This window comes from Epinephelus lanceolatus, chromosome 3, assembly GCF_041903045.1.
Source record: "Epinephelus lanceolatus isolate andai-2023 chromosome 3, ASM4190304v1, whole genome shotgun sequence".
Lineage (NCBI taxonomy): Eukaryota > Metazoa > Chordata > Actinopteri > Perciformes > Serranidae > Epinephelus > Epinephelus lanceolatus.
The window spans coordinates 42,674,626-42,702,498 of record NC_135736.1 but is presented as its reverse complement, the minus strand read 5'-3'; the positions used below and the strand labels follow the sequence as shown (position 1 = coordinate 42,702,498).

General features: G+C 40.1%; 2 protein-coding genes across 3 annotated transcripts in view; one reads left to right on the top strand and one right to left on the bottom strand.

Annotated features, from left to right (window-relative positions):
* sst3b (somatostatin receptor 3b) overlaps positions 1 to 27,873 on the top strand; it is an 80,610-nt gene that overhangs the window by 15,329 nt on the left and 37,408 nt on the right. Inside the window, exon 1 of one of the 2 annotated variants that reach the window (XM_078166396.1) lies at positions 23,712 to 23,782. The exons of the other annotated variant lie outside the window; for it this stretch is intronic. The gene's annotated coding sequence lies outside the window, so the exon portion shown is untranslated. Of the gene's footprint in view, positions 1 to 23,711; positions 23,783 to 27,873 lie in introns of those variants that run through there. 2 annotated transcript variants of the gene reach the window in all.
* LOC117249731 (uncharacterized) lies at positions 141 to 27,666 on the bottom strand. Its single transcript, XM_078166607.1, has 11 exons — positions 27,579 to 27,666; positions 22,788 to 22,974; positions 22,439 to 22,630; positions 22,186 to 22,247; positions 21,617 to 21,774; positions 21,298 to 21,484; positions 5,015 to 5,189; positions 4,605 to 4,781; positions 4,401 to 4,462; positions 936 to 1,099; positions 141 to 802 (listed from the first exon to the last, which is right to left on the bottom strand). Exons 1-11 carry the CDS (start codon positions 27,616 to 27,618, stop codon positions 650 to 652), a joined length of 1,557 nt encoding a protein of 518 aa, XP_078022733.1. The 5' UTR covers positions 27,619 to 27,666; the 3' UTR covers positions 141 to 649.

Below are 27,873 nucleotides of genomic sequence, written 5' to 3'. Positions count from 1 at the left end.
TACAGTAAGCAACTCTTTGCTAAATGTTCGCCATAATAACTTAACAGGTGATGGTATGTCCATTTCGTGTTCCCGAGCTAAATTGTGCAAAAATATGTTTGCATATTTTTTTTTGTTTTGTTTGTGACATTAAAAGCAAATAAACAAGAGCAAGCTGTTAAATTGTGAGTCACTTTAATTTTATTTCAACAGACACAACATGTAAAAGAACTGTCATATTTATCACTGTTATCAGTATTTTTAAATGAATAGCAGACCTTATTAGAATTGGCCCTTTGTATTGTTTTCACACAATGACTCAATGAGTGTACTAACAGGCAAAATACTATATAATACTAATAATACTAATACTATATTAAATCTATTTAAGGGATATGTCTAATTGTCTTTATCTGATTTTAGATCTGTAAAATCAAAAGGTAGATTTTTTACAGTCTGACAGCAAGAATGTGTAAACTTAGACACTAGCTTGTGAAACTAAATTCATGTTATATAATCAGAATTTAAGGTTTGTCTTAAAGGGTATCAAGAATAATAATTTAAATTAAACCAATCAATCGTAATTGTATCAACTGCAAATTTAGGTTAACTCAACTGTTTTCTTATGTGAAATGTCTGTTGACATCTGTTAACCACACAATAGACATCTTTACTGTCTTGTAATGACTCCATTGATCCAATTGATGTATTCACAGACGTTCATAAATGCAGCTGGTTCTCTACAGACAAAATCCGAGTCACCACTGAATGAAATGACACCGTAGATCATGCCGTTGCGCACCACTCCTCCACCAGAGTCACCCTGTGAGAGAGATGTCATTTGATACAGACTTTTATATAATTTATGGAAATACTTACTGTATTATATTAAAATACTGCAAAATTTTAATGTCTATAAAAAAAAAGGTATAAGGTTAGAAGCCATGCCAACTCACTGGACATGTATCCACTCCATGCCTTTGGCCACAGATCAAGTGCTGATACAGTTTGTCTGGGTCAATGTGCCCAACCAGGTCTCTGACACGCTGACAGTCGACAACCGTGGTGTCTGCACACTGGAGGGTACTTGACTCAACGTGTTCGTCAAGGTATATATAATCTGTAATTTTATAAAAATGTTCCTGTTTATTTATTTATTTAATTTTTGAAATACATGAAGAAAACAACAAAATAAAAAAAAACAGACCAGTGCAAAATAACCTGAAAAACCTGTAACCCTGAATAACCAAAAAATGTATGTTTTATTTTTGTATTTTTTTTTGTGTAATTTCACAACAAGTGAAGTTATGGTATGAGTTTTTGGATATACAGTTTAATCCGTTTGTAATGTAAAATCATGTTTATTTTTGGATTTTATGATCTTTGGGCTTAGTTTGTCACAAAAACTTACTAAACCCCCTGTTGTGTAGGCCTATATGTAGGGTTCTCTAAAAATGAGTAAAAACATTCATTTTCTATTTTACTGTGTTTCTGTAATCTGAGTGATGGTAAAAATATGCGGATTCTGCCTTTATATTGCTTTTAAAACACAGAGTAAGGTAGGATTTCATTTCCCAGAATCCTCTGGTTTTTCGGGTTTTCCGATAGTCCTGTTAAAATAAATATTGTTCATATATTAACTCTGTAATTCATGTTTTATAATGTTTAAAAGTATTCTCTGGTCGATAAAAATTATAGAGGTTAGGTTTTGTGTGTTTTTAATAAAAAGACTAGAGTTTTCTCCAGGAGGAAGTATCCCAGACTCCACCGGGACAGTGAAGGAGCTGGCGGCACTTTCCTCATCGCCAGAGGCAGAGAGAGCTAAGTCAATGTTTGGAGACTTGAACTAAGTTCTTTCACTGGATAAAACTTCATGTGCACCAACTCTTCAAAGGGGCCCCAACGGTTAGGAAGATTAACCAAGCGCTTGGGTTAGACTTTTACTGGTACCATTATCAGTTATGTGAACTGTGAAAAATATTTTTGGGTACAGGTGTGAGTACTGGTTATTGTGTTTGAATACACAAAGCACTGTTTTGATATTTCTATGCATTTGGGTTCTGGAGTGAGCATTCCATAGGTGAATACCGTTAAAAGAGTTAAAATACAGGAAGGGTTTTGTTTATTTTTTTTTTTTATTTGTTTATTTCATTCTTGAAGCGTTCATTCATTTAAAGGTACAACTCCAAAGAACTAAAGAGAATGTTTAATAAATAAATGTTTGTGTTTTACCTTTACCTATGGTCGTTTAACATTCTTTTGGAGTAAACTGTATTTCTGAGGGCTTACGTATTTTGCTAGTGCTCACGTAGCATAGTAAGTTTTCAGTGGAGGCACCGCGCTAAATATCTTCCTCTTCTCATCCTATTGATAGAGTCCCTTTTATTTAAAGCAGTAGAGAAAAACCCCAGCAAATTCACCAACTTTAGCTGAGAACCTAGGACCTGTTTAATCTGTTTGAGTGTGACCTCAGTGTAAATTATAGACACTAAGGGAAAAAGGGGTTACATATATGTAAAACAGCAAGTTCTCTTAAGGCAGCAGTGAACTTCGTGTTATCTGTGGATCATATCTATCTATCATCTGGATAGAGAGCTGGTGGGTATATCAAATGTTTTATGGGTGGTAAATCGTTTTATTGTAGTAAATATTGATTAATACAGAAGATTATTTACATAAAATAATATAAAACAACCCGACTAACAACAGTACTTTTCTGCAATTAGAAACTGGATTATTTGTATTATAGCAGTTTGATAATATTTACAGGTGATTCTATTGTTTTTACATATAGCCTTCATTAAACATTGATTAATGAATTATTATTAATGATAATATAATAATATAATCAATGCATTCAAACATCTTATTATAAGAATCAAACGGCATCTTTTAATTATAGCTGCTGCACAGCAATGGTCGGGCCGGGCAATTTTAGGCAAAATTAGGCAATTCTGAGCAACAAGCAGAGTGTAGGAAGAGGTGGCATTGTAAGCATAAGAGATTATGCTCTATCTCACTGAGCTAATTAGCAAGAGACAACTCTGCGGTATATATGTTTAAAACTTATTCTAGCTCATTATAGGAATTCTACAGCTGCAATGATTAGTAGTTTGGGTAGATTTCTCAAATGGAAATGTTGCACGAGCTGAAGCTTGAACACACAATCTTCAACACCAAGAACCATCCTCTATCTCACTGAGCTAATTGGCAAACGGAAATGTCACATGTAGCTTCACAAATTGACTAAGCTGGTCACCGGTGTGCAAGACAGCAGCTGTTAGTGTATAAAGGCAGATTTGAAACCACTGTAAAAAATTCAGTTATTAAGACAAAAATCCAAAAATACACATATTGCATCTAGACAGCATGGAGATGTTGGTAATTTGTTTTTAACAATGATTTATTGGCTCCATAAGTGAAAAACTGATGTTTAAAAATGTCATTTTTGCATTGACTCCAATTGTTCGCATGAGAGCAAAATTCAAAATGCTGTATAAAAAAAAAAAAAAAAAAATCAGTTTTTGAGATAAAATTCTTACATTTTCCAAACATCATCTACCATGACTCCAAAATTTTGTCATTTTTTTAATGAATATTGAAAATGTATTTAGCAAGAATTTGCAAGTATATGTTTACAGTACCGTTTACAGTCAAACATTTTGATGCACTGTAGGCTCAATTTTCGATAAATCAAAAATCTGTCTGGATCGTTTGTGGAGGACAGTCTGAAGATGCTCTGTAGCAAGTCTGGTGTCAATTGAGCAAAAATTGTGGGAGGAGATAGTTTTAATAGGTTTTACAGTTTTTGAAAAAAAAAACAGAGTGATGGACTTCATAATTTGCAATAGGTTTAAATGTACAACAGTTTCTTCAGTATTGGGGCTACATTTTGGTGAAAGTAGCAAATCTGTAGCACATATGGTTGATTTGTTGTGAATTTTCACTGAACTTTAGAGGCTTGCTGTAGCGCCACCATCAGGACTATTGGCCTGTTTTTGCAGCTAAGGCAATCTGGCATGGGACTGGACCTTTGTGCAAAGTTTGGTGATTTTTTGTGCATGGGAAGTATGATTTGCTCGGAAGAAGAAGAAGAAAGAAGACGATGCAGGATAACAATAGGGTCCTGGCAGCTTAGGCTGCCAGGACCCTAACTACGCTGTTTATCTGCTTTATTGAAAAGATGTGACCCTATTTGTCTGGTTTGGCTTAAAACGAAGGTATATGGAGATATCAAGATTTCTTGTGTATAAACAGAATTTATAAGCAACATGTTTTTACGAAAAAAAGTATATAATATATGTGCTTTGGTAATGATATCAAACATACAAACAAAAATAAAAAAAACTGGCTGTGACAAACGCTGATTATTATTATTATTATTATTATTATCATCAAAAAGTAAACAAGCTTCATCTCACCTCTTTCACCTTGTGGGCCTGCAGCTGTGGGTCCATGACCTGCAATCTGAACTGGATCACGTCTGAAATACAGTAAAAAGACAGCTTTTTTTTTTAGCAGTTTCCTTTGCAGAGAATTGCTAACAATTCAAATGGGATGCTTGATTTGGAGTTGCTCAGCAGTTGAGCTTTTAGACTAGATAAAGGGGAAAGATCAAAACTCACATATTGGGACGATGTGCACAGTCAGGAAGTCGTACTGGGATAATGTTAGTGGGGTGAGATAGTCTCACCAGCATGATGTCATGAGGTCTTTCCAGGTCGTCCCTAAAGATCTCATGTGTTGTGATCTGCACTTCTGTTTCTGGACCTGGGTGCGCACCTAAAAATACTGTCATAGAGCTGTAAATAAGCAGAGGTTAAAGAGCAACATCACTGAATTACGAGATGCATCATGATGTATTAGTATAGGTCAGTATTACTAAACATGAACAAAAGCATTGCTATCTTCATTTTGGGAATGCTGTAGTTTCACAGCAAATCCTTGCTAATTGCTGCTTCAGGACTTTGTGTGTGTGTTCATAAGTGAGAAATATATTGTTACTAGTTTTTTAGTAAAATTGCCATAGACTCACTCCTGTAAGCAGTGAGCTGCAGTCAGAAACCACTGGTTACTGATTAGAGATCCACCACAGAGTATATCATCAGCGTCATCAGTTATTTTGACATGGTACAGACGTTCACTGTGAGGACACTCACGACCTCCAATGATTCTCTTATGCAGATCCATCGCTGTGCTTACTGTGACACCTGAAACACAAAAGTGCCCCTGTAAGTCAGAACACTGGTTGTTCAGAACAGCTTCTTCACTCTCAGTTAATCTAAAAGGCAAACTTTGCAAAAAGTTGTGTGAGCGTTTGTATGGAGGCCAAAAAGAGCTTCTGTCCCCTAACAGTCACACTTTATCCCTCAGAATACAACAACCTAGAACAGCATTAACATCAGGTGGCATTACAGTATCTATCACTATTGCCTTTTAATTGTTTTTTTCTTTATTTATTTACCTTACAGCAAAATTCCATTTGAACAAAAAGAAGAGCACTTGCATGAATTCCTCTGTGGGGTTAGGTCATGTAAGGTAAACGGTTTCAATACAAAGTTGTGTGAGGGTGTCACAGGACAGGCAGGTCAATAGAGTCACCAGAGAGTGAGGTTAAAGAACTATTTAGCCACTGCAAAGATGTTTTTTTCATAAAACTGGGCCATCCTGGCAGTAGAAAGATGCAAACACCTTTGAAACAGAGGAAAAGCACTGTGGCATTCGATTTTGCTTCAGAGGTAGAAAACCTACAAATCCCAGAATGCACAGCGCTGCACCCAGCTAATAAAAGAAGCCGCTGGTAGGTGACGTAATGCAAACTTGTCCGTTTGACACAAGTTTAACACATTTCATACACATACTATTCATATTGTTATGACACAAAGCTGGTTGGACATCAGCAGAGTATCCCTTTAATCTTGCATGAATTGCCTGTTCAGAACTGTTCAGTAAAATACCCTTTAATATGTCTACATCTAACAGCTGATCCTGTACAAGTGCCTCTCTTGGATTCCACTTGCTCCTGCTGAGACCGCTGGTGCTGTACTCTGCACTGTTATATCCCTCCACTTTGACAGCATTGTCTTCAGCCTTGCTTTTGCATATTTATACTCCTCTGTTAAACTGATAACAAAGGGCTCCAAAATCCCTTTTCCATATACTGCTGAGGTAGTGTGGGGCTCCCAGACACTTTCTGATGTGAGAGCTAATCATTCGCTATAGCTTCTCTACCTCTGAGCACACAATATGATGGCCACAACATCTGGTGCAACACACCAAACTGCAGGCACCACCGTTTGAGTTTGCTTGAAGTAAAGGGCCTGACATCTTTATGCTCTTAATGCCATCCACCATCTGCTGTCTCAACCCCTGGATCTGCTCCATATCACTCAGAGCTGCATCACACCACCTACCAAAACTTCTAACTGGCTTCCCTAGAAAAGACAAGAGCCATTCAGAAAAGAGAGAAGGTCCACAACTGAGGCCACTTCACACCTCCAACTGATCTAGAGTTCAGCTGTCAGGATATGAATGAACATCAGAGGAAGAGTCCACACTGGCTCATCACACTGGCTTCCTCTACATTTTGGAATCAATTTAAAAAAGTTATTGACTGATAACTCAGAACATGAAATAGATGTCACACACAAAGAGAGAGTGAGAGGTGGAGTAACAGCACTTCTGATGGATTAACTCAACTCAAAACACACTGAATACTATTTCAAAGCATATAGAATGGTTAAAGTTAGGATGTGTGAACAATACTCACCGGCCCACAGCAAAAGGAGAAGACGTGTTACGCCACCCATCTCTTCCAATGACTGCCCTCCTGGTTCTATAGTGGCACCTTTTTAAATCTGTTCACACTGTCCTGTTGGCCTCTGAGCCACCAATCACCTCATAAAGGTTTATCAACACAACCCCATTGGCTACAAAGGTCCACAGGTTTGCAAATTTGGATATGACTTATCAAGTGTCATGAAAGAGACTGTGATATACAAAGAGGAAAGAAAAACTGTCCTCAGCTCAGCTGCATTAGGCAGATGAAACCAACATGGAACTGACACCACTGTGCATGAACACAGATATTACTCAAGGGGGCTTTCACATCAGGGAGCCGGGCCTAAATCTAAGTACACCCCAAAGTTCAGTTCTCTTGATTAGTTTGAACACTGTGAGTATGGTTCATGCATACTCTGGTACGGTGTGCATCAGGTGTGAATGCCTACTGTACCAAAACAGAATGGTATTTAACGCAACTACAAGGAGCTTGTAACCTGTTATGAAACAGTCTCAATTTAATACTGATGCCTCTATATCAGACGGCAGCGCAGCCGCCACGAATAGACCCAGTTCCAGCTTCACTGCTACCTTTGACCTGCAGTCAGAGCTCCGGCGAGAGGGAGATCTGCTCAAAGCTGATGACAGTCCCAGGGGCAGCGGTGTCCGATTGTAGTGCCCTTTTGTACACTGTAGCACAACAAAAATGATGATGCAGGTGTACTTGGTTATGGAACAACAATGTGAACGCTGAGTGGCGGCGGAGTGGACCAGGGGCAATCGTACTCAGGCATGGTACGAATCAATACATTACCTAATATGAAAATGCCCTAAGTCCATTGTCTAAAGATCAAAAGATTGGTAAAAGTGTCCCTTCATGGTAAAGTGTGTAGGATGTATTGACATCTCGTAGTATGGGTGCAGAATTAAAACTTTCGCAAAAAATGCCAAAATGTGAATGGACCTGTTGAGGGCCAGTGCTTGGTTTGTCCGTGTGTGTGTGTGTGTGTGTGTGTGTGTGTGTGTGTAGAGGGGTTTGGAGAGTGGAGGCTGTTCTCACAGCTCTGTATGCTCACAGATGCAGCTATGTAATTTGACAAGTCAAATCGAGTCAAATTTAACCTCACTTGGACTCTAACAGCTGCTCACAAGATGGTGAATGTTACACAGTTTTATTTGAGTTACTTAGTAAAATTTTTTCCGTTAGCGTTGCCTTATCAAAACATTGGAGCTCAGGTGAGGCACCTATAGTCCATAAATTTACACACCCTGAGTTTTTAAGGGTCTTATGGTGTGACAATAGCCTAGGTCATATTTAAATAAATGAAACTTGTGCACAGTAGAGCTTCTCTTGTCCACGTGTCAATTTAAATCCCACTATCTGGCATATGGCTCTGTATCAAGTGTGAGAAAACTCCTTTTCTTTCTCTCTTACACCAACACAGACAAATGCATGTGCACACTCAGGAACATAATGCAGTATCAAAGAAGAAAGAGCAACGATTAGCCTGGAGGAGGAGAAGTGATACGTCACTGTACCACTGAAAAAGGAGGGGAGAGTAGAGGCAGCAGGGGAGAAAAGAGTCGATAAGAGATGGGCTAATGAGACAGTGGTTCCCAACCTGTGGTTTTCAAGTCATAACTAAGAGGTCAGGAAATGATTAAAGATGTTAGAAAACATAAATATGAAACAATTCAGGAAGAGCAGTTTTGGACTCAAACGTAGGATGAATAGATGAGACAGCTGCAATAAAGGCAAATTCAAAAGAAAACCAGGACCTCAGAAACACTGGGAAACAAACCTTGAAAACAGGCGGGACGTTCGGGCACACAAAGCAATGATTACTGATAAAAGACAGGGAGAGCACACGGGCTAAACACACAAAGAGAGCAAGGTGATTGGACACAGGTGGAACTAATAAACTCATGAAATACAAGAGAACAAAATAAACAGGCTGCAGTGAGAGTCTCTCTCCATGGGATATTTAAAAACAGCTGGTTTGTGCATTTAGTCCTTCTCAGGCAAGCTCAGGGGTTTATAGTGTTGCTGTAGTCCACAGGAACAACGCTTCGCAGTGCTTTTTTTTCTCAGAGTAAGGATTAGAATATAGCCATACACATAATCCAGCTGAAATAAATATATAAATGTTTGAAGATCCACCCATTACTAAAACTGTATGTCACATAAAAACTAAAGTGATGGTCAGTGTTGTCATATGGAATATTTAAGGTGTTGATTGACCTTATTCATTAAGTAACATTACAAATTAACATTCCACCTTAAAAGTTGCTGGGAGCAGACTCCAGCTGCTGCGAGAGGCAGCAAAACACCATTTCATTTTGTAGTTACAATCTATTAAAACTCTCCATGGTATGAACAGTAGTTACATGAGCATCAAAACCAGCCACAGCTCAGCTCTGAGCAGAGTGACTGTCCTCTATTGACCAATCAGACTGCAGTGTTCACAGCTCCACCTTTTAGTACCAGATCTGTGTGCTAGGTACCTCAACAGAAGGGATATCAAAAGTGGGGACGGTACGGATCTATGGGGCCATTATGGTAGCAAAATAGCTGCAAATGCGTATTTCAATCTGTGTGTACGTTATCAGATTTGTACATGTGTAAAATATTTGTAAAAGAGTAATAAAGTTTGTGAATACGTAAAAAAAATCTGCAAATGTGTATTTAGAATCTGTGTGTGCGTAATCAGATATGTAAATGTGTAAAAAAAATCTACAAATCTGTATTCAGATTTGCAAGTGTATTGCGATCTGTAAATCTGTACATAGATCTGTAAATGCGTACAGATATCCATAAATATGTAGACAGATTTGTAAATACCTACGTCTTCAGCTTTAACTCAGTCGGGCCTCTCAATTGGCTCTCTTTGTACACCTGATTTTTGCTACTCTTCTGCTGTGTGAGATCCGCAAATGTGTAAGAAGATTTGTGTCTGTAACTCAAAGTGTGGGTCACCCTGAGCACAGGCTCACAGGCTCAAGCTGCCCAGACCTTCTGATTGTTTTGCCCTGAGCACAGGCTCACAGGCGCTACGTTGCAGTGCTGTTTTGTTGTTGTATGGACTGGCTGCAGCCTTGGAGGCCTATGGATTCTCGTTTGCTCTCTGTAAGTACATGTTCAGGTTTTTTGCAGTAGTTGTCATGCAGTGGCGGCTGGTGAAAAATATTCTAGGTGGGGCTGTGCCATATTAAGCCAGTTTCAGTAACTCTTCCAACACAATTTAACACAAACAGCAGGATACCAGTGCTCTGTGAAATGCTAATTATGTAATGCCAGTATTAAAAAGTTGAGGCATTCTTGCACAAAAACATAAACAGCATATTGCACAAACACAATTTGAAACTGAACATGTAAACAAATTACTTAATTACATTGACACGTTTTTACACACAAGGCTGTTGACTGTTACGCCAGTGCCCCCTTGTGGCAGAGGTGCAGTAAAATAGGCAACGCAATAGACACGCCACCAGAACAGAGTGCAAGGTGGACTATATACAATAAAATTATATAGATTGTAGTAATGTATCTATGAAATTTACACTGTATAAAGGATGCATAATAAAGAAATGAATATAAAGTGGCTGAACTCAAACCTTTGGCTGGAAGAATACTGTACATATGATCAGGCTAAATGTTACTAATGTGATCAGAACTGCAACAATTAACTGATTTTTCGAATTAGTCGATCAAGACAAATATTATCTGCAACGATTTTGATAATAATGTCAGCATTTGAGTGATTTTCCAAGGTAAGATTCCAAACATTTTTTTATTTTTGATTATCAAATGTTAAGTTTTGCCTCTTTCATATGTCTAATATGAGTCAATAAAAACACATTTTATAGATGACAGATTACATATACAATAATATTAGCAAACACACTACTAAGACAAAATATTAGAAATTTCTAAAGTGCAATATATTGCTGGATGATGTCTTGTGCAAAGGTCAACTATATACAGTATCTCACATAAGTGAGTAAACCCCTCCCATTTTTGGAAATATTTTATTATATATTTTCATGGGACAACACTATAGAAATGACACTTTGATATAAATTAAAGTAGTCAGTGAAGTTGTCATGATGACAACTACTGCAAAAAACCTGAACATGTACTTACAGAGAGCAAACGAGAATCCATAGGCCTCCAAGGCTGCAGCCTGTCCATACAACAACAAAACAGCGCAGCAAAGTAGCGCCTGTGAGCCTGTGCTCAGGGCAAAACAATCTGCAGGTCTCGGCAGCTTGAGTCTGTCAGCCTGTGCTCAGGGTGAGGCACACAAATCTTCTCATACATTTGCAGATCTCACACGGCAGAAGAGTAGCAAAAATCCCGCGTACAAAGAGAGCCAATTGAGAGGCCCGACTGAGTTAAAGCTGAAGACATAGGTATTTACAAATCTGTTATTTACGGATCTCTGTACGCATTTACAGATCTGTTTACAGATTTACAGGCCGTTGTACACATTTACAGATCGCAATACACTTGCAAATCTGAATACAGATTTGTAGATTTTTTTACACATTTACATATCTGATTACGCACACACAGATTCTAAATACCATTTGTGGATTTTTGTACGCATTCACAAACTTTATTATGCTTTTACAAATTGTTTTACACATGTACAAATCTGATTACGCACACACAGATTGAGATACGCATTTACAGCTATTTTGCTACCATAATAGCCCCATATGGAACGGTTTCAGTGAGTAGCCTACCATCCACAACATTTTGCAGTGGAAACAGAAAAAAAGCTTACCGAACTAAACTGAACCGCGCCACTGCTCAGTGGAAACGGGGCTTATGTGTCATTAATGTTAAAAATAAAAACACTGGCAATCTTGCAATACTACTTGCAATCATAAACTAAACATGATTCATCTCACATTTTTTATTAGGGCCTGCGGTATTTGCTCCATAACCTGCAATCTGAACTGCATCACCTCTGAAACACAGTAAAATGGAACATTTTAAAGATGTATGTAAAAAATTGACAGGATTTTTTCATTTCCAGGTCCTCAACAGCTGAGCTTTCAGACTTATTAAAAGGGGAAAGATCACAACTCACTCTTTGGGAGGATTTTGACAATCAGGAAGTGGTACAGGTTGAATCTGAGTAGGGTTAGGTAGCTACAGCAGCATGATGTCATGACTGACGCCGTTGTTGTTGTTGTTGTTGTCGGTATAGATCACAAGTGGTGCTGTGATTTGCACTGTTTGTCCAGGACCTGGATGCACACTTAGAACTGCTCTTATTGTCCTACAAATAGAGGTTAAAGAGGAACATCACTGAATTAGTGTGAATACCAGATTGTAATTGTGTAGGTTAGTAATTAATGGACATGAACATGAGCCAACATATATTATCTTTCAGATTCAATTTATGAGCGAGAAATGTTGTATGTTGGTAGTTTTTAAGTAAAACGTTCACTTTCTCACCGTCCCTGCCGCCGCAGTCAGAATCCAGCAGTCACTGATCAGAGAACCACCTCAGAGCGACCCAGTGTTGCCCTGAACTGCAGTCAATTTCACGTGGTACCAACGCTCATTTGGTCCACACGTGTCACCTCCAACTATTCTCTTCTGCAGATCCACCATGGTGCTCACTGTGACACCTGAAAGAGAAAGCCCTCCACTATTGTGAGTTAGAGCAGAGGTTGTTCGTGCTCAGTGGTGAATGTATGGAAAGAGACTATAAGAAAGGGAAGAAGTGTTGAGAGAACAAAGGTCTTTTCAGGTAACTTGCATCAAAGTGGTCCTGAATACTACAGGACGGAGACTGTAATACCAGGGCTGCCAACTCTCACGCATTGGCCGTGAGACACACGCATTTGATTGGCTTCACACGCTCTCACGCCACACCCCTGATTTCTCACGCTGAAGTGTCCGTCTGAGCCAAAACAAAAAAAAGTCCCTGTTTCAATGCGCAATACACCTCCCGACCGCTACATTGGATGTTGGTTGCGCTGTGGCCCAACTGACACCGGGATTGCACTCAGAAGAAGAAGGAGGAGAAGAAGAAGAAGAAGAAGATTGATTTCCCCCGCTCTTTTCAGGTATGTATGTTAAGTGTTTGTGCTCTTAAACTTTAAGTAACGTTTGCATAATTGTTTTTTTTGTGTTGTGAGATCATTTAAAGGCATTTCGAGAGCTTTGTACATATTATTTTGAGGTTTCAATGCAGCTGTAAAAGTATACTGTAGGTTGATGCCTAATTAATTTTGTCTGTTTTATCTATACAAAACCATTCCTCTATGCTGCTTTATAATTGTATATTAATTACTGTATATATAGTAGTATATACAAATTAGAATAATTTGTTATGTATGTATAAAGCATCATATACAGTAGGTGCGTACATTTTGTTTTAGACAAAATTAATTATCAACCTTTACTCATCTTTCAAAGGAATGTGAGATTGTTTTTTCCACTGTGTTCTTGGTTCATTCTTCATAGGTGACAGGGTTAAAGGGCCAGTGTGTAAAATGGGTTGAAAACCTTTGAAAACAGTGACATCAGTGGTCAAATTCTAGATTGCAGGGCTCACTCACTCACCCCCCCCGTTGGGAAAATGACGGTGGCCTCGTAGGGACAAAAAGCCTTGTGCAGACATGAGTTTTTCAGGAGTAGGTCTATGTAGCGACAAAGTGAATGTTTATTTAGAAATCTAAACCATGTTACGATATTGTAATGAATCCCTCACGAGCAGGAGACCAGAGGAGCGTTCGGGAAAAAGGCCAGTTTATTTGAGCACTCCAAAAACTCCGGTAACACTCCAGGGGCTAAAAGACTCCGTCCCAAACTCTGACTCTTCTAGCGTAACACACACACTCCATACACACATTCTCGTTTATGATACCTAGCGGGCACCCCCTCCCTCTCTGCTCCGCCAATCTCCAGCCCGCACACTGACTGACAGCGTAGCCGGTAAACAGAGCTCAGCTGTTTATTTAACCTAGCAATATCTCCGGACTATAGTAGTTGCAATGGATGACTTTGAACGCGATTTTGAAGAGTTTCTTGTAGCGGACACAGACCCAGAGCCATACCTGTTTGAGCCGGAGCATACAGATGAGGAACTCCATGTGTTTGATGCTGAGCGGGCGACAAGAGAGGCTGAATGCACAGAATGGGATTCGGTGCTACTGCTACCATCGTTGGGGAGATATATCACCAGGAGGAAAAGCGCCGCAGAGAGTGCATCACAAGGAGTGAAGTTGCGTCTTCTTTTCCTCGCAGATGACGGTTCGGGTTCATTCTCTCCTGTTGCGTGGTAAGTGTGGTCCATTCGCAAACTTTATAACTAAAAAAACTTTTCACTACTCTCTATCGACAAACTACTAACACTCTCTACTGTTTCCTCCTCCTTCCTTCCTTCCTTCCTTCCACTGTCTTCGTTGGTTCATTTATACACGCAAAACGCGTTCTCTGGCTGGCTGGATTGTCCGCTCGGTCTGCGTTACATACGTGGCGGCGCAAGATGGCGACCTCTCTAAAGCAAGGCCCTTGCTATATATATATATAAAAAAGCATAATTATAAGGCTACGAAAACCAAACGAATTTTATTTTATAGCGATTATACACTTATATAAACATATTAATGGGTAGAATATTCAGATTCAGATTTGACAATAAACCATGCCAAATATTACACACTGGCCCTTTAAGTCTGTTCATAAGGCTTGCCACCATTGCAAAGCTGGTCCTGGTGTTACCCCACTCCAATGCAGCTGCAGAGAGAGAGAGAGAGAGACTAAAACCAGGAACAGCCTGGCTCTGGATGGAACCCTGTCATCAATAATGACAATAAAGATGGCTGGCCTGGAGTCCTGCTTCACGTGGGAGCCCTCCCCAGAAATCATCAAGGCCTCAAAAAAGGCCACAAGCAAGTAGTCTACAACAAAGCACACAGATCTTAAGGACTTTGACAGTAGCCTCCCTGTTTTGGGAATTGTTTGTATAAATGGTTAAACTTTAATTTTATTTTTTTTTTTTTAATTTAAATTTGTATTAGCTGCATGTAGTTTGGGGATGTTCAAAAATGTCACAATAACATAGCTTCTGGGGGTTTTCATTTTTATTTAAATGTTTCTTGCATGATGTTGCATATCTGTTTACTATTTGATGACTTTATTTTTATACAGAATCCCAAAGTAAACATGCACAAATTTGAGCCATGCTATGTCTTGTGTCTTACTGTTGGGTCAGTTGGTTCAATTGGTACATTCTGAGTTAGGCTAATACATTGAGAACTACTGATGTATGGAAAATGGTATATTTAAAAAGACAAACAAAAAAAAATGTTTTTGCTGTATGATAATGACGCTGAATGGGCCATACAAAAAATTGCAGTGTATGTGGCAAAATTTCGGTTGGCCCCACCAAATCTCACTCCAAGGTTTTTTGAAAAGTTGGCAGCCCTGAATATACAAGCTGCAAGATCTACTCCGAGAGCTCTCCGAACTTACCCTGGCTTTGTATCACATAATCAATCATCTCACATCCCATTCACATTTCAACACACTACCTAAAGGTGCAGACACATCAAACCGACATCAAAGAACTAGCAGCGACTAAAGCCAACTGTTGCGTCATCTACGTCACCTCACGTCGCCCTGTGTCAGTTGCATTTGAACACACTACAAAGACTACATCCGACGGCCAAGTAGCATGTACTTTCTGTTTGTTCTTTAACCTGAATAACAAACCAGGGCTCGGTGCTCTGGTTGAATCCAAGCAGAGAGCTGGGGCTAGCTGGGAAGCTAGCCGAGGCTAACTAGCTGTGAGGCAAGCGGAGCGTTAGCCGCAACATGACCGGAGGCACAGCTTGTTATTCAGGTTAAAGTGGGAAGAAGCAGCGGGTCTGTCGGGCAGCTGAGTGAAGTGGAGCCTGAGGAGGAAGCACCGGTTAGCCCCGGTTTCACTACACGCAGATTCACTCGCTACAGGGGTGAGGAAATAAAACCTGAACAGCCAATCAGAGTGATCTACCATAAGCAGTGTTACTGACTTTCATTCTTGCTAGCAGATTGTTATTTTCTAGGCTCATAGCTGAGCTACTGGGCTTTATGAGCTCTGAGTTGACGAGAAATATCCTCCACAACGGCAACTGCCTCACCTGTTGATAAATTCAGCGTTGTGATTCACACAGTAGACGTAATTTATTGAATCAGCAGTTATAAAAATGTCTAAACTGCATCTTTAAGGCAGATTCATGTTTGGTTTCATTAAAAATGTTTTACTCAGCAGGTAAGTGCTGCCTAACTGAAACTGCCACTTTCAGACCAAGAATTAAGAAAGAAATCATCTAGAATGACCTGAAGTCCAGGCTTTCCACTGCATCTTGTTACTGAATATTGTAAGCATAAATAAATAAGTAAATAATTGGAGCAGTTGGGAATGACTATTTCTTCAGTCCTGCAATAAATACTACCTTTGTCAAACTTAGAAGACGATTGAGTTACATTTTCATGAAGAGTCTGTTAGAGAGGTTCTGATTTGACCTTTTTCATGGCAAACATTTCGACTTCTCAGAAGAAACACAGATGAATACAGTCCAGTTCAAGTGTCAGATCAGATACATGTCTATATTTGAAGTAATACACTGTCATCTCTACTTTATTGGGGGGTGGGGTTCTCCTTATCCACTGTGAGGGTCCGAAGGATGTCGTATGCTGTAAATTCCTCTGAGGGAAATTGTGATTTGTGATATTGGGCTTTATAAATAAAATTGAATTGGAAAAAATGGATCTCCTACTAGATTGTAATACATTGTACATTGTTTATTAATCAAAATAATTAAATAAATAAATTGCAATTGCAAAATATATGATTTAAACTAGCTCCCTTTTTTCTCATAACTTAATAATTCAGATACTAACTTCACAGTGACATCATAACGTTCTGTAAAAAAAGTTCTCTGACATTGTCCACCTGAAACTGCTGTAATTGTATAGGTCTACTGTGCTGCTGGGTTGGAGATGTGTGTGAAGCATCAGTTGAATCATTATTGATGCTTCACACACAGCAGGCAAAAAAGCTCTATAAACCCACTGTACTCTGTCTGCTCAGTGCCAGACAGCAGACAGACACGGTTAGCTAACTGGTTAACAATAGCCAATTATCAGCCCCAGGAGTTGGTCAAGACAAAAAAAACACAGCTTTAAGGAGAGTTAATATTTAGACACCTCCTCCACGCTCTGAGGCATCAGAATGGGCCGGGACAGGGTGCTGAGCGACCAGTGAGAGAAAAGAGGAACGAGAGAAGCATCTCTGTCGCAGAAGCCGGAGACCGAGCCAGTGTTTCAGCACCAGCTGCACCACAACAGCCTCCACTGCCCCCAGTGAAGGATTCAGGCCCGCCATCGGTTCCACCTCCCCCCGGGCCCTCATCACAGGCCTTGAACTCGTCTGTGACGGCCCCAGCAGAAGTTTCAGACCCGGCAGCACCCCCATCACCTCCTCTACCCACAGACCAGCCCTGGGCCCCCCCTGCCACATCTACCCCCTCTAGAGACTTGTCCCTCTCCCTCTCCTTTTCATCCCCACCTTCCCCCATGGGCCTTCCCAACCATCTTGAAAGCCTGATCAAATCAGGGATTAAGATGGTTCCCTTCACCCCTAATATAGCAAGGTCAAGACTTCTATCACCAACTATGCTGAACTTTTCCCCGTACAAAACTGTGCCCCTCAAGTCACACAGGAGCTTCAACTCTCCTGCTTCACAAACTAAAGCTCCCCCAGCTCCTCCCCCTCGGTTTTCATCTGGTCCATCACCAAAACTTCCCCCTGCTTGTCCTCCCCTGCCTGCCCCCAGAGCTGGTATCCCTAAGAGCTAGGATGCACAGGGCCTCTGCTGTCCCAGGACTTACAGCCATGACAAAGGTAATATCAAGCTGGGGCCCTGTGAGACAATATTCTCCCCTAGTGCTATATCTACAGCCACACCACATAGACCAGATTACAGAAGGACAATTAGACTGTCCAATCAGAGAAATTTAATCCATATTCCTTGTAAGAAGATAATGTCCAGTCCTACTGAAACTAATTTGAAACTTGCTGTGCTTAATGTCAGATCCTTGTCTAACAAATCATTTTTAATTAATAATTTGATCTCTTCGTATAATCTTGATTTTATGTTTTTAACTGAAACATGGCTTGACAAAAACACAGGTAATGCTGTTCTAACGGAATCAGCTCCACCCAACTACAAATTTGAATCTGAAACACGAGAAAACAAAAAGGGTGGAGGTGTCTGTGCAATATTTAGAGATCATATGGTTATGCACAGGTTGTCATTTGGGGTGTTTTCATCATTTGAGTATGTATTCTTTAAAATGGAGCTAAAACAATCTCCGTCCATACTCTGTGTAGTTATATACAAGCCTCCCCAGCACCGTCAAAGTTTTATTGATGATTTTACCAGGATGCTTTCAATTGTATGCACAGACTTTGATGGTTTGGTCATTACAGGTGATTTTAATGTACATGTGGATAATGTCTGTGACAGAAATGCTAAAGAGCTCAGTGCTGTCCTTGAAACCTTTGGCCTGACTCAGCATGTGTGTGAGCCCACCCACAGCAGAGCGCAGCACACTCTGGACCTGCTCATTACAAAGGGGGTTAATATTTTAAACGTCAGTGTGGTTGATGTTGCTCTGTCTGATCATTTCTGTGTCTTCTTTGACCTGTCTGTTTCTCCCAAACCACTGGCTGGTCCTGCAGTTGTTCGGAGGAGACACATAAATAACAGCACAGGTGCTCTGTTCATGGAAATGATAAACTTTGAAAATGCCTCATGTCCTAATGTTGATGATTTGTTGAACTCTGTTACTTCGAGTGTTCTGAATGTTCTGGACACCATTGCCCCTGTGAAGGTTAAAAATAAGCAGAAGGCGCCATGGAGGAATGACAACTCGGTCAGGGCACAGAAAAGGGAGTGCCGGAGGGCCGAGCGGAAATGGCGCAAGTCAAAGCTTCATGTTCATTATGAAATTTATAAAGAAAAGTTGTACGTGTTCAACCAGATCTTACGTAGAACAAGGGAGAGGTACTTTTCTGAAATTACTGGACACTGCAGTAACAACTCGCGTGTCTTATTTGCAACAGTGAACAGATTAACAAACCCTCCAGCTCAACTGCCGTTGGAACTGATCTCCACATCTAAGTGTAATGAGTTTGCAGTATTCTTTTGCGACAAGGTTCAGACCATTAAAAATGCCATCAATTCCACAACACCAATAACAACCCTGCAGCCACCTAGACACTTAGAGCTGACTCATTTTGCACCTGTAACTGACAAAACTGTCCAAGAGATCATCACCAGTCTGAGTTCATCTACATGCTGCCTTGATGTGTTACCCACTAGATTTCTAAAGTCTGTGCTAAGCAGTTTGTTACCACCACTCGCTCACATAGTTAACATGTCACTACAATCTGGAACATTCCCAAAACTGCGGTCATAAAGCCTCTCCTAAAGAAGAGCAGTCTTGATGCCACAGTACTGAACAACTACCGGCCCATTTCACATCTGCCGTTTTTAGGCAAAGTCCTTGAGAAAGTTGTTTACCAACAGCTTACTGACTTTCTCCTAATGAACAACTCCTTTGATGTTTTCCAGTCAGGTTTTAGACCCCACCACAGCACTGAGACCGCTCTTATTAAGGTGACAAATGACATTCGCCTGAACACTGACGCAGGCAAAGTCTCAGTTTTAGTCCTGCTAGATCTGAGTGCTGCTTTTGACACTGTCGATCATGAGATCCTTTCACAGAGACTAGAGGACTGGGTGGGCATCTCTGGCACTGCCCTAAATTGGTTGAAGTCCTATCTAGAAGACAGGAAGTACTTTGTTGAAATTGTTAAAAAAAAAATGTTAAAAATTGGTAACTGTGTCTCAGACCACATGGCCTTGACCTGTGGGGTGCCCCAAGGGTCAATCCTGGGACCCCTTCTGTTTAATCTCTACATGCTGCCTTTAGGCCAGTTAATACAAAGTAATAATGTGTCCTACCACAATTATGCAGACGACACTCAGATCTATGTCTCACTGACAGCAGGTGAATATGGACCAGTGGATTCACTCTGTCACTGCATCCAACAGGTCAGTGTGTGGATGCAAAACAACTTTCTCCAGCTAAATTCAGACAAGACTGAAGTCATCGTATTTGGTCCACAGAAACAAAGAGAAAGTGTCAGCAGTCACCTCCAGTCTCTCTCTCTAAAACCTACAAATCAGGTTAGAAATCTCGGGGTAATAATGGACTCAGACTTGAACTTTAACAGCCACATCAAATCAATAACATCAGCAGCTTTTTACCATCTAAAAAACATTGCCAAAATCAAAGGTATAGTGTCTAAACCTGACTTGGAGAGACTTATCCATGCATTTGTCTCTAGTAGGTTAGACTACTGTAACGGCCTGCTCACTGGCCTCTCCAAACAGGCCGTAAGACAGCTGCAGTACATCCAGAATGCTGCTGCTCGGGTCCTGACCAGAACCAGGAAGTACGAGCACATTAGTCCTGTGCTCAGGTCTCTACACTGGCTTCCTGTGGCTCAGAGAATAGACTTTAAAGCAGCTCTGCTTGTGTACAAGTCTCTCCACGGCCTAGCACCAAAGTACATCTCTGACATGTTAGTGCCATATGAACCATCTCGGACTCTGAGGACCTCAGGGACCGGCCTCCTGCTGGTGCCCAGAGTCAGGACTAAACACGGGGAATCAGGATTCCAGTTTTATGCAGCTAAAATCTGGAACAGTCTTTCCGAAGATGTGAGACAGGCCTCTACTCTGACAATGTTCAAATCTAGGCTCAAAACAGCTCTATTTCACTGTACATATGACTGAAAGGATCTTATCTGCACTCTTCTCTTTTAAAGTTCATTTTATAATGATTATTTATGTTTTTATTTTGTATTGTGATTTTAATGCATTTTCTTGTTCTGTAAAGCACTTTGAATTACTTTGTGTACGAATTGTGCTCTACAAATAAACTTGCCTTGCCTTGCCTTGCCTAGACTTACATTTATCAGGTGTCCATGATGACAATCCTCCTGAACTGCCAAAAGTGTAAATGATCTATTACAACTTGTTTCTGACGCCTCAAGTGGTCAAATAATATCTGTACTTGCAGGTTAAAAGATGTTTTTTTTTTTGAGGATCAATAATACAAACAACAGCAACCTGTTAAACAATGATTGTGATGCATTGTAATTTTATTTTAACAGACACAATCTTGTGAGAGAAAAGTCATTTATCATTTTTATCAGCATTGTTTAAAAAGCAGCAGACTATAGCGTTTGTCCCTTTGAAGATTTTCTACACAGTGTATGGTAACATAGAAAATCTGTTGAATTAGAAACTTAGACACTACCTTGTGAAGCTATGTTGCAGAATCATGACATTTTTCGTCTTAAAGGGTTTTACAAGTAACAGCTGAACATTTAATGTGAACCAATCGATGGAAATGTCTGTTAAATGACAGGACATTTTACAGTTAAAAACGCCCAAAACATGGCAACGTTTTGACCTTTTTAGTGAAGAAACCGCTAGTTTCGCTTATGATCCACTCTTTGTATCCACAGACGTCCATCACTGCAGCTGCTTCAACACAGGCATGGGTTGGATTGCCATGGAAAGAAATGACGCCATAAATCATGTCATTGTACACCACTCCTCCACCAGAGTCACCCTGTGAGAGACATGTTTATATTGTTTAATACAGATATTTGCATAATTTATTGAAATAATTATTTATATTAAAGTGGTAAAACTTGTAATAACTTGTGGAAACGATCCATGGTTAAAAGACAAACCAACTTACATGAATGATATCCACGTTTTCTTCTTGGCAACAGAACAAGTGTTGATCACGTTTAGATGCATAAAACCGTGGGTCACGCTTCTCCACACAGTCTCTGAGCCCCCGACAGTCAACAACCTTGGTGTTTGCACACTGGAGAGTAGCAGATACATCATCCACTAGATGGAAATTAAAAAAAAGTTTCTTTACTACAAAAATAAGTAATTATCTTCTTAACACACAAATTAATTTCACCAACAAATGAATAATTTATACTTATTTTTTTTCTATCAAATGCATCCAAACACATTTCAAGATGTTTTTAAATATCAAGGAGCATCTTTAAATGACATTATTCATCTGCTTTATTACAAAAAAAATATATTATTAAATTAATTTCCTATACATCTTAAAATGTGCAGAGTAAGGCTTGAAAAGAAAGTCTTTTCAAAACTAGTCAATTTAAAACTAAATTTAAATGGATTAAATGTAAAGATATGTCAGCAGTGTGACCAAACATACAAACAAATCCAAGAACACTTACTAAACATAGAAAACTGTTATTTTAAAATAAACAAGATTAATCTTACGTCTTTCATTATTTGGGCCTGTAGTTGTGGCTCCATGACCTGCAATCTGAACTGTATCACCTCTGAAATACAATACAAGGGAAAAAAAAAGTTAAAAGAATGTTATTGTAACATAAATTAAAGTTGTTCAAAAGACAAACTACTTCACCACTAATGATTTCACATTTAAAAAGATCCCAAGAGGAATTTCAAACTTTGAATTCTTCAACAGCTGAGCTTTCAGACTTAATAAAGGGGAAAGAACACAACTCACAGTTTGGGACAATTGTTACAGTCAGGAAGTTGCACAGGTTGAATCTTAGTACGTTCAGGTAGCTTCAGCAGCATGATGTCATGAGTCCTGTCTATCTTCAAGACATCTTTGCGCTTAAAGACAACAGGTGCTGATTTGATTTCCACTGGTGTTCCTGGCCCTGGATGCACACCTAAAGTTGCATATATTTTCCTAGAATATAATTAATCAACATGAACATAAGCATTGATGTCCTTATTTTGGGAATTTACATCAAATCATTGTTGAATGCAGCTTCAGGACTTTAACACTGAATATGTCAGTGAGAAATATATTATTACTGGTTCAAGTAAAACTGTCACTTTCTCACCATCCTGGCTCCTGGCAGTATTCTGCAGTCAGAATCCACTGGTCACTGATCAGAGAGCCACCACAAAACGTCTCATGGGTACCATCAGTTATCCTCAACTTCACATGGTAAGGACGCTCTTTTTGTCCACAGTCTTGACCTCCAGTAATTCTCTTCTGCAGATCCACCACGGTGCTCACTGTGACACCTGAAACACAAATGTCCTCCTGTAAGTTTAAACAGTGCTGTTGTAGAGAACAACTTATTCACTCTCTAGAAAGTTATCAATACACATGATGAACTGTGAAAGTGTTCTGAGCATTTCATTGATGCCTAGTTTCACAGTTTTTTATAAGTGGGGGTGGATGGGTCCAACAAAGCCAGGACTTTCACCTGAGAGCCCAGTGTTCACTTCCTGTATGAATGTAGAACCAAACAATGATGTTTTTGTTAAACCTAACCATGTGCTTTGTTGATGTCCCGACCTTGGCTGCAGCACCCTGGAATGTCAATAGCAGAAGCAGGGAGCTATCTGACGTGTGATATGTAGACCTGTAAGGCCACTGACAAAGAGCTGATATGTTAGGGCTGGGCAATTAACCGAAAATATACCGAAACCAACATTCAGACCCTCTAACTGACGTTATCTTAATTCGGACGGGATTAGTTTTACATGGGCACGTGGGGTAATGTCACTTTACCACAGGACGTCAGTAATATTGATGGCCAATTCGCACGGGATAAGAAATATCAGTAAAACTACCATAAGTGGGAGGGGTAAATCCATTCACGCACTGCCGTCCCCTCCTGTCGTCATGTGCGTAATGCTGTTTTTGTGTGTGTGTGTGTGTGTGTGTGTGTGTGTGTGCAGAGGGGGTTTGGGGGTGGAGGCTGTTCTCTCAGCTCTCCATGTGCACACACGAAGCTCCGTAACGCGACTCTTCGCTTGTCAAATTCAGGCAGATCCCACTTAGATTGGACTCTGATGCAAAAACACTGCAGCCAAGGTGATTGTGGTAAGTTATGTTTCATTACTAGGCTTTTATTTGTGTTTTAACTGTGTGATAACCGGCTCTGTTGTGTCCTCTGTCAGAGAGGAGGAGTATCAATAAAAAAAAAGTTTCCACTAATTATTTTGGTGTTTATTTTTTTTATTGTTGTTGTTTTTTTATTAAAATGCGTAATATAGCCAACAATATTATAGACCAAAAGTTGATCTAATTTATTATTGTAAAATGTACTATTTAGCAAAGCCACTTTCAACTGGAGACACGGCGCAGCAGCAGCGCAGCAGCAGTGCAGCAGCAGTGCAGCCGCAAAAAAAAAAAAAAGGCATCATAAAAAGCCGACAAATAGTGACATGAGACATTGGAGAGGTTGTCAGTCCTTTTCTATAGTCCGAAAAACCACTTGTAAACAGGATATGACGAAATATATACACACACATATTTACTGCTGGTCCGGGACCCTTTTACAGAAGGTAAAAGTCGCGGTAATGTTTGCTGACATCGTGCGCTAATGATACATGGCACATTCGGACGGGACTAAAATTTCTGGTAATTATTACTTTACCCTACGTACCTATGTAAAACTAATCCCGTCCGAATAGGGCTTTACTCATGTCAGTGATTTTGGTTATTACTTTCCCTGTGCTGTCCCCATGAAAAAAAAAAATACTATGCCGTGTAAGTCACGTGACTCCGCCCCCTCCATCTAGTCTGCATTCACTCAAAGCGAGACTGACGCTGCCTACATGGAGGAGACGAGCACAAACACCGAGCCAACAAATCAACTCGAGCAGCTTGATCCCAAACACAGGGTTTTCCCAGCCTATCTAAGACAAAGGCGGGCCACCTGGGTGATTTTGGCCTTGGTTAAAGCGTGTGTGTGTGTGTGTGCATGGGGGGAGTTCAGATGTAGCGTGTTTTGCGCGCACAAACCCATTACTTTCAATGTAGACATACGTCATGCGTGTTCACAAACCAAAGCGACGCCGTAGTGGCGCACATTTGTGCACAATGTGATGTACTTGTACTTTGGGTATTTCCATTTTGTGCTACTTTATACTTAGAGGGAAATACTGTACATTCTACTCAAGCTACATTTATTTAATAGCTATAGTTACTTTTCAGATAGTTTGTTTTTATATGTTGTAAGTTTCATATTTACAAGTTGCTGTGTGTTGTTATAGATTAGACTAGTACACTAGTGAAAGGTGTTAAAATTAGTTCTACCATGACAACATTTAAATGCTGCTTACATGTAGCCTACGTGTAAATAAATCAATTAAAACTCAATACATATTCATGTATATGATGATTACAACACTTGAAACTGGGTCACTCTGCATCATGAGTACTTTGAACTGTTCATTCGTCTCATCACGTCTCATCCTCATCCTCATCCTCATTCTCCGCTGTCTTTCTGGGATCTGCCTCCTCAGCTGCAGCCTCCTCCTCAGCCTGCAGGTAGCCTACAGCAATCCTGCTGCAATAACTGCACCAAGACGCCTTCTCCCATCCATGTCAATTATTGATTTTTGATTTCCAACTCACCAATGCTCACGACCACAATAAACACCAACTCTCCACAAACTTTTCCCCCTGCACCTGACTTTTGATTATAATCAGAAGCCAGCTGCAGGGAAAAGGTTTAATAAGACATTTTATTAAAATATTACAATGTCTATGAAAAGCCGCAGGTCTGGGCTGTGTTTATATTGTTTTATTCTAAATGCATGTAGACAGCACAGCACAACAGCCAAGGGAGCGGAGGTGGTGACATCATCAAGTTCGCTGCTATTCCAAAAGCAGAAATGACTATACTCCCGTCCTCCCGTCCTTCTGTCCTCGGGAAGTCCAGACTCTCACGTGGACTTGCCAAGTCCACAAGTCCGAACTGCTGAGCTTGAGTATTGCAAAACGCCTCTGGGTTCCCCTCGGGCTGTGTCTCTCCTACTGTTTCTCATGGAGCTCTGCCCCGTTTGACTTATCATCAGAACAGACGTCCTGTGATTTTCAGCCTCCTTTCATCTTTAATAGAGGGGGGACAAAAAAGAGGGAGACTGACAGGCGCCTGACAACTAGTGCTTCCACAAAGCAACTGTTGCTGTCACAGGCCTTTACAAATGCCACACAATATGCAAAGGATTTAAGAATAATAGTCGAGCACATTTACCCCCCCCCCCCCCCCCCCCCGATTTTTTTTAAAAAAAATAATAAAATAATCATTCATTAATTGTAATCGAGGTAAAAGCTTTAATTAATCATGATACTGATTTTAAGTAATATCACTCAGCCTTATGATATGTGACAACTTGAGTCACACACTCAGAGTGTTGTCTTTAAAGTATATTTATAAATATATTTTATTTATATATTTAAGCTGGGCCATCCTGGCAGTAGAAAGACGCAAAACACCTTTGAAATTGGTGCTACGTTATCAGAGAAAACAGAGGAAAAGCACTGTGACATTCGTTTTTGCTTCAGAGGTAGAACACCTACAACTACCAGAATGCACAGCGCTGCACCCAGCCATTAAAAGAAGCCGCTTGTGGGTGACGTAATGCGAACTCGTCCTTTTGATACAATGGTGGCCAGATGGTAACAAGCAATCATGTATTACAGTTCTACTGTAAACTAAAACATGTTTCTAATAAACATTTAGGCGAGAAATAGGCAGTGCAGTTATAGAATATTGGTTTATATTTAATCAGCAGTGCTTAGTTTTATTGTTGGATCAGAGTTTGGGGTTTGAGAGAGAGAGAGAGAGAGAGAAAGAGAGAGAGGCAGATCTGAAGTTCAAGCAGCTGCCTGAGAGCCAGCTGAACTCTGCTGGATGACGTGTTTAGCTGAGAGGGAAGCAGGCAGATTTAACACATTTCATACACATACTATTCATATTGTCATGACACAAAACTGGTTGGACATCAGCAAAGTATCCCTTTAATCTTCCATGAATTGCCTGTTCAGAACTGTTCAGTAAAATACCCTTTAATATGTCTACATCTAACAGCTGATCCTGTACAAGTGCCTCTCTTGGATTCCACTTCCTCCTGCTGAGACCGCTGCTGCTGTACTCTGCACTGTTATATCCCTCCACTTTGACAGCATTGTCTTCAGCCTTGCTTTTGCACATTTATACTCCTCTGTTAAACTGATAACAAAGGGCTCCAAAATCCCTTTTCCATATACTGCTGAGGTAGTGTGGGGCTCCCAGACACTTTCTGATGTGAGAGCTAATCATTCGCTATAGTTTCTCTACCTCTGAGCACACAATATGATGGCCACAACATCTGGTGCAACACACCAAACTGCAGGCACCACAGTTTGAGTTTGCTTGAAGTAAAGGGCCTGACATCTTTATGCTCTTAATGCCATCCACCATCTGCTGTCTCAACCCCTGGATCTGCTCCATATCACTCAGAGCTGCATCACACCACCTACCAAAACTTCTAACTGGCTTCTCTAGAAAAGACAAGAGCCATTCAGAAAAGAGAGAAGGTCCACAACTGAGGCCACTTCACACCTCCAACTGATCTAGAGTTCAGCTGTCAGGATATGAATGAACATCAGAGGAAGAGACCACACTGGCTCATCACACTGGCTTCCTCTACATTTTGGAATCGATTTAAAAATGTTATTGACTGATAACTCAGACTGTCCTCAGAACATGAAATAGATGTCACACACAAAGAGAGAGTGAGAGGTGGAGTAACAGCACTTCTGATGGATTAACTCAACTCAAAACACACTGAATACTATTTCAAAGCATATAGAATGGTTAAAGTTAGGATGTGTGAACAATACTCACCGGCCCACAGCAAAAGGAGAAGACGTGTTATGCCACCCATCTCTTCCAATGACTGCCCTCCTGGTGCTACATCGGTGCCTTTTAAATCTGTTCACGCTGTAATGTCAGCCTTCGAGCCACCAATCACCTCAGGAACGGTTATCAACACAACCCCATTGGCTACAAAGGTCCGCAGGTTTGCAAATTTTTGATGACTTATCAAGTGTCATGAAAAAGACTGTGATATACAAAAAAAAATTTCACATGAGATGCATTTTATTCAGCAGGAAGATTAGACCAACTTGATACAGACATC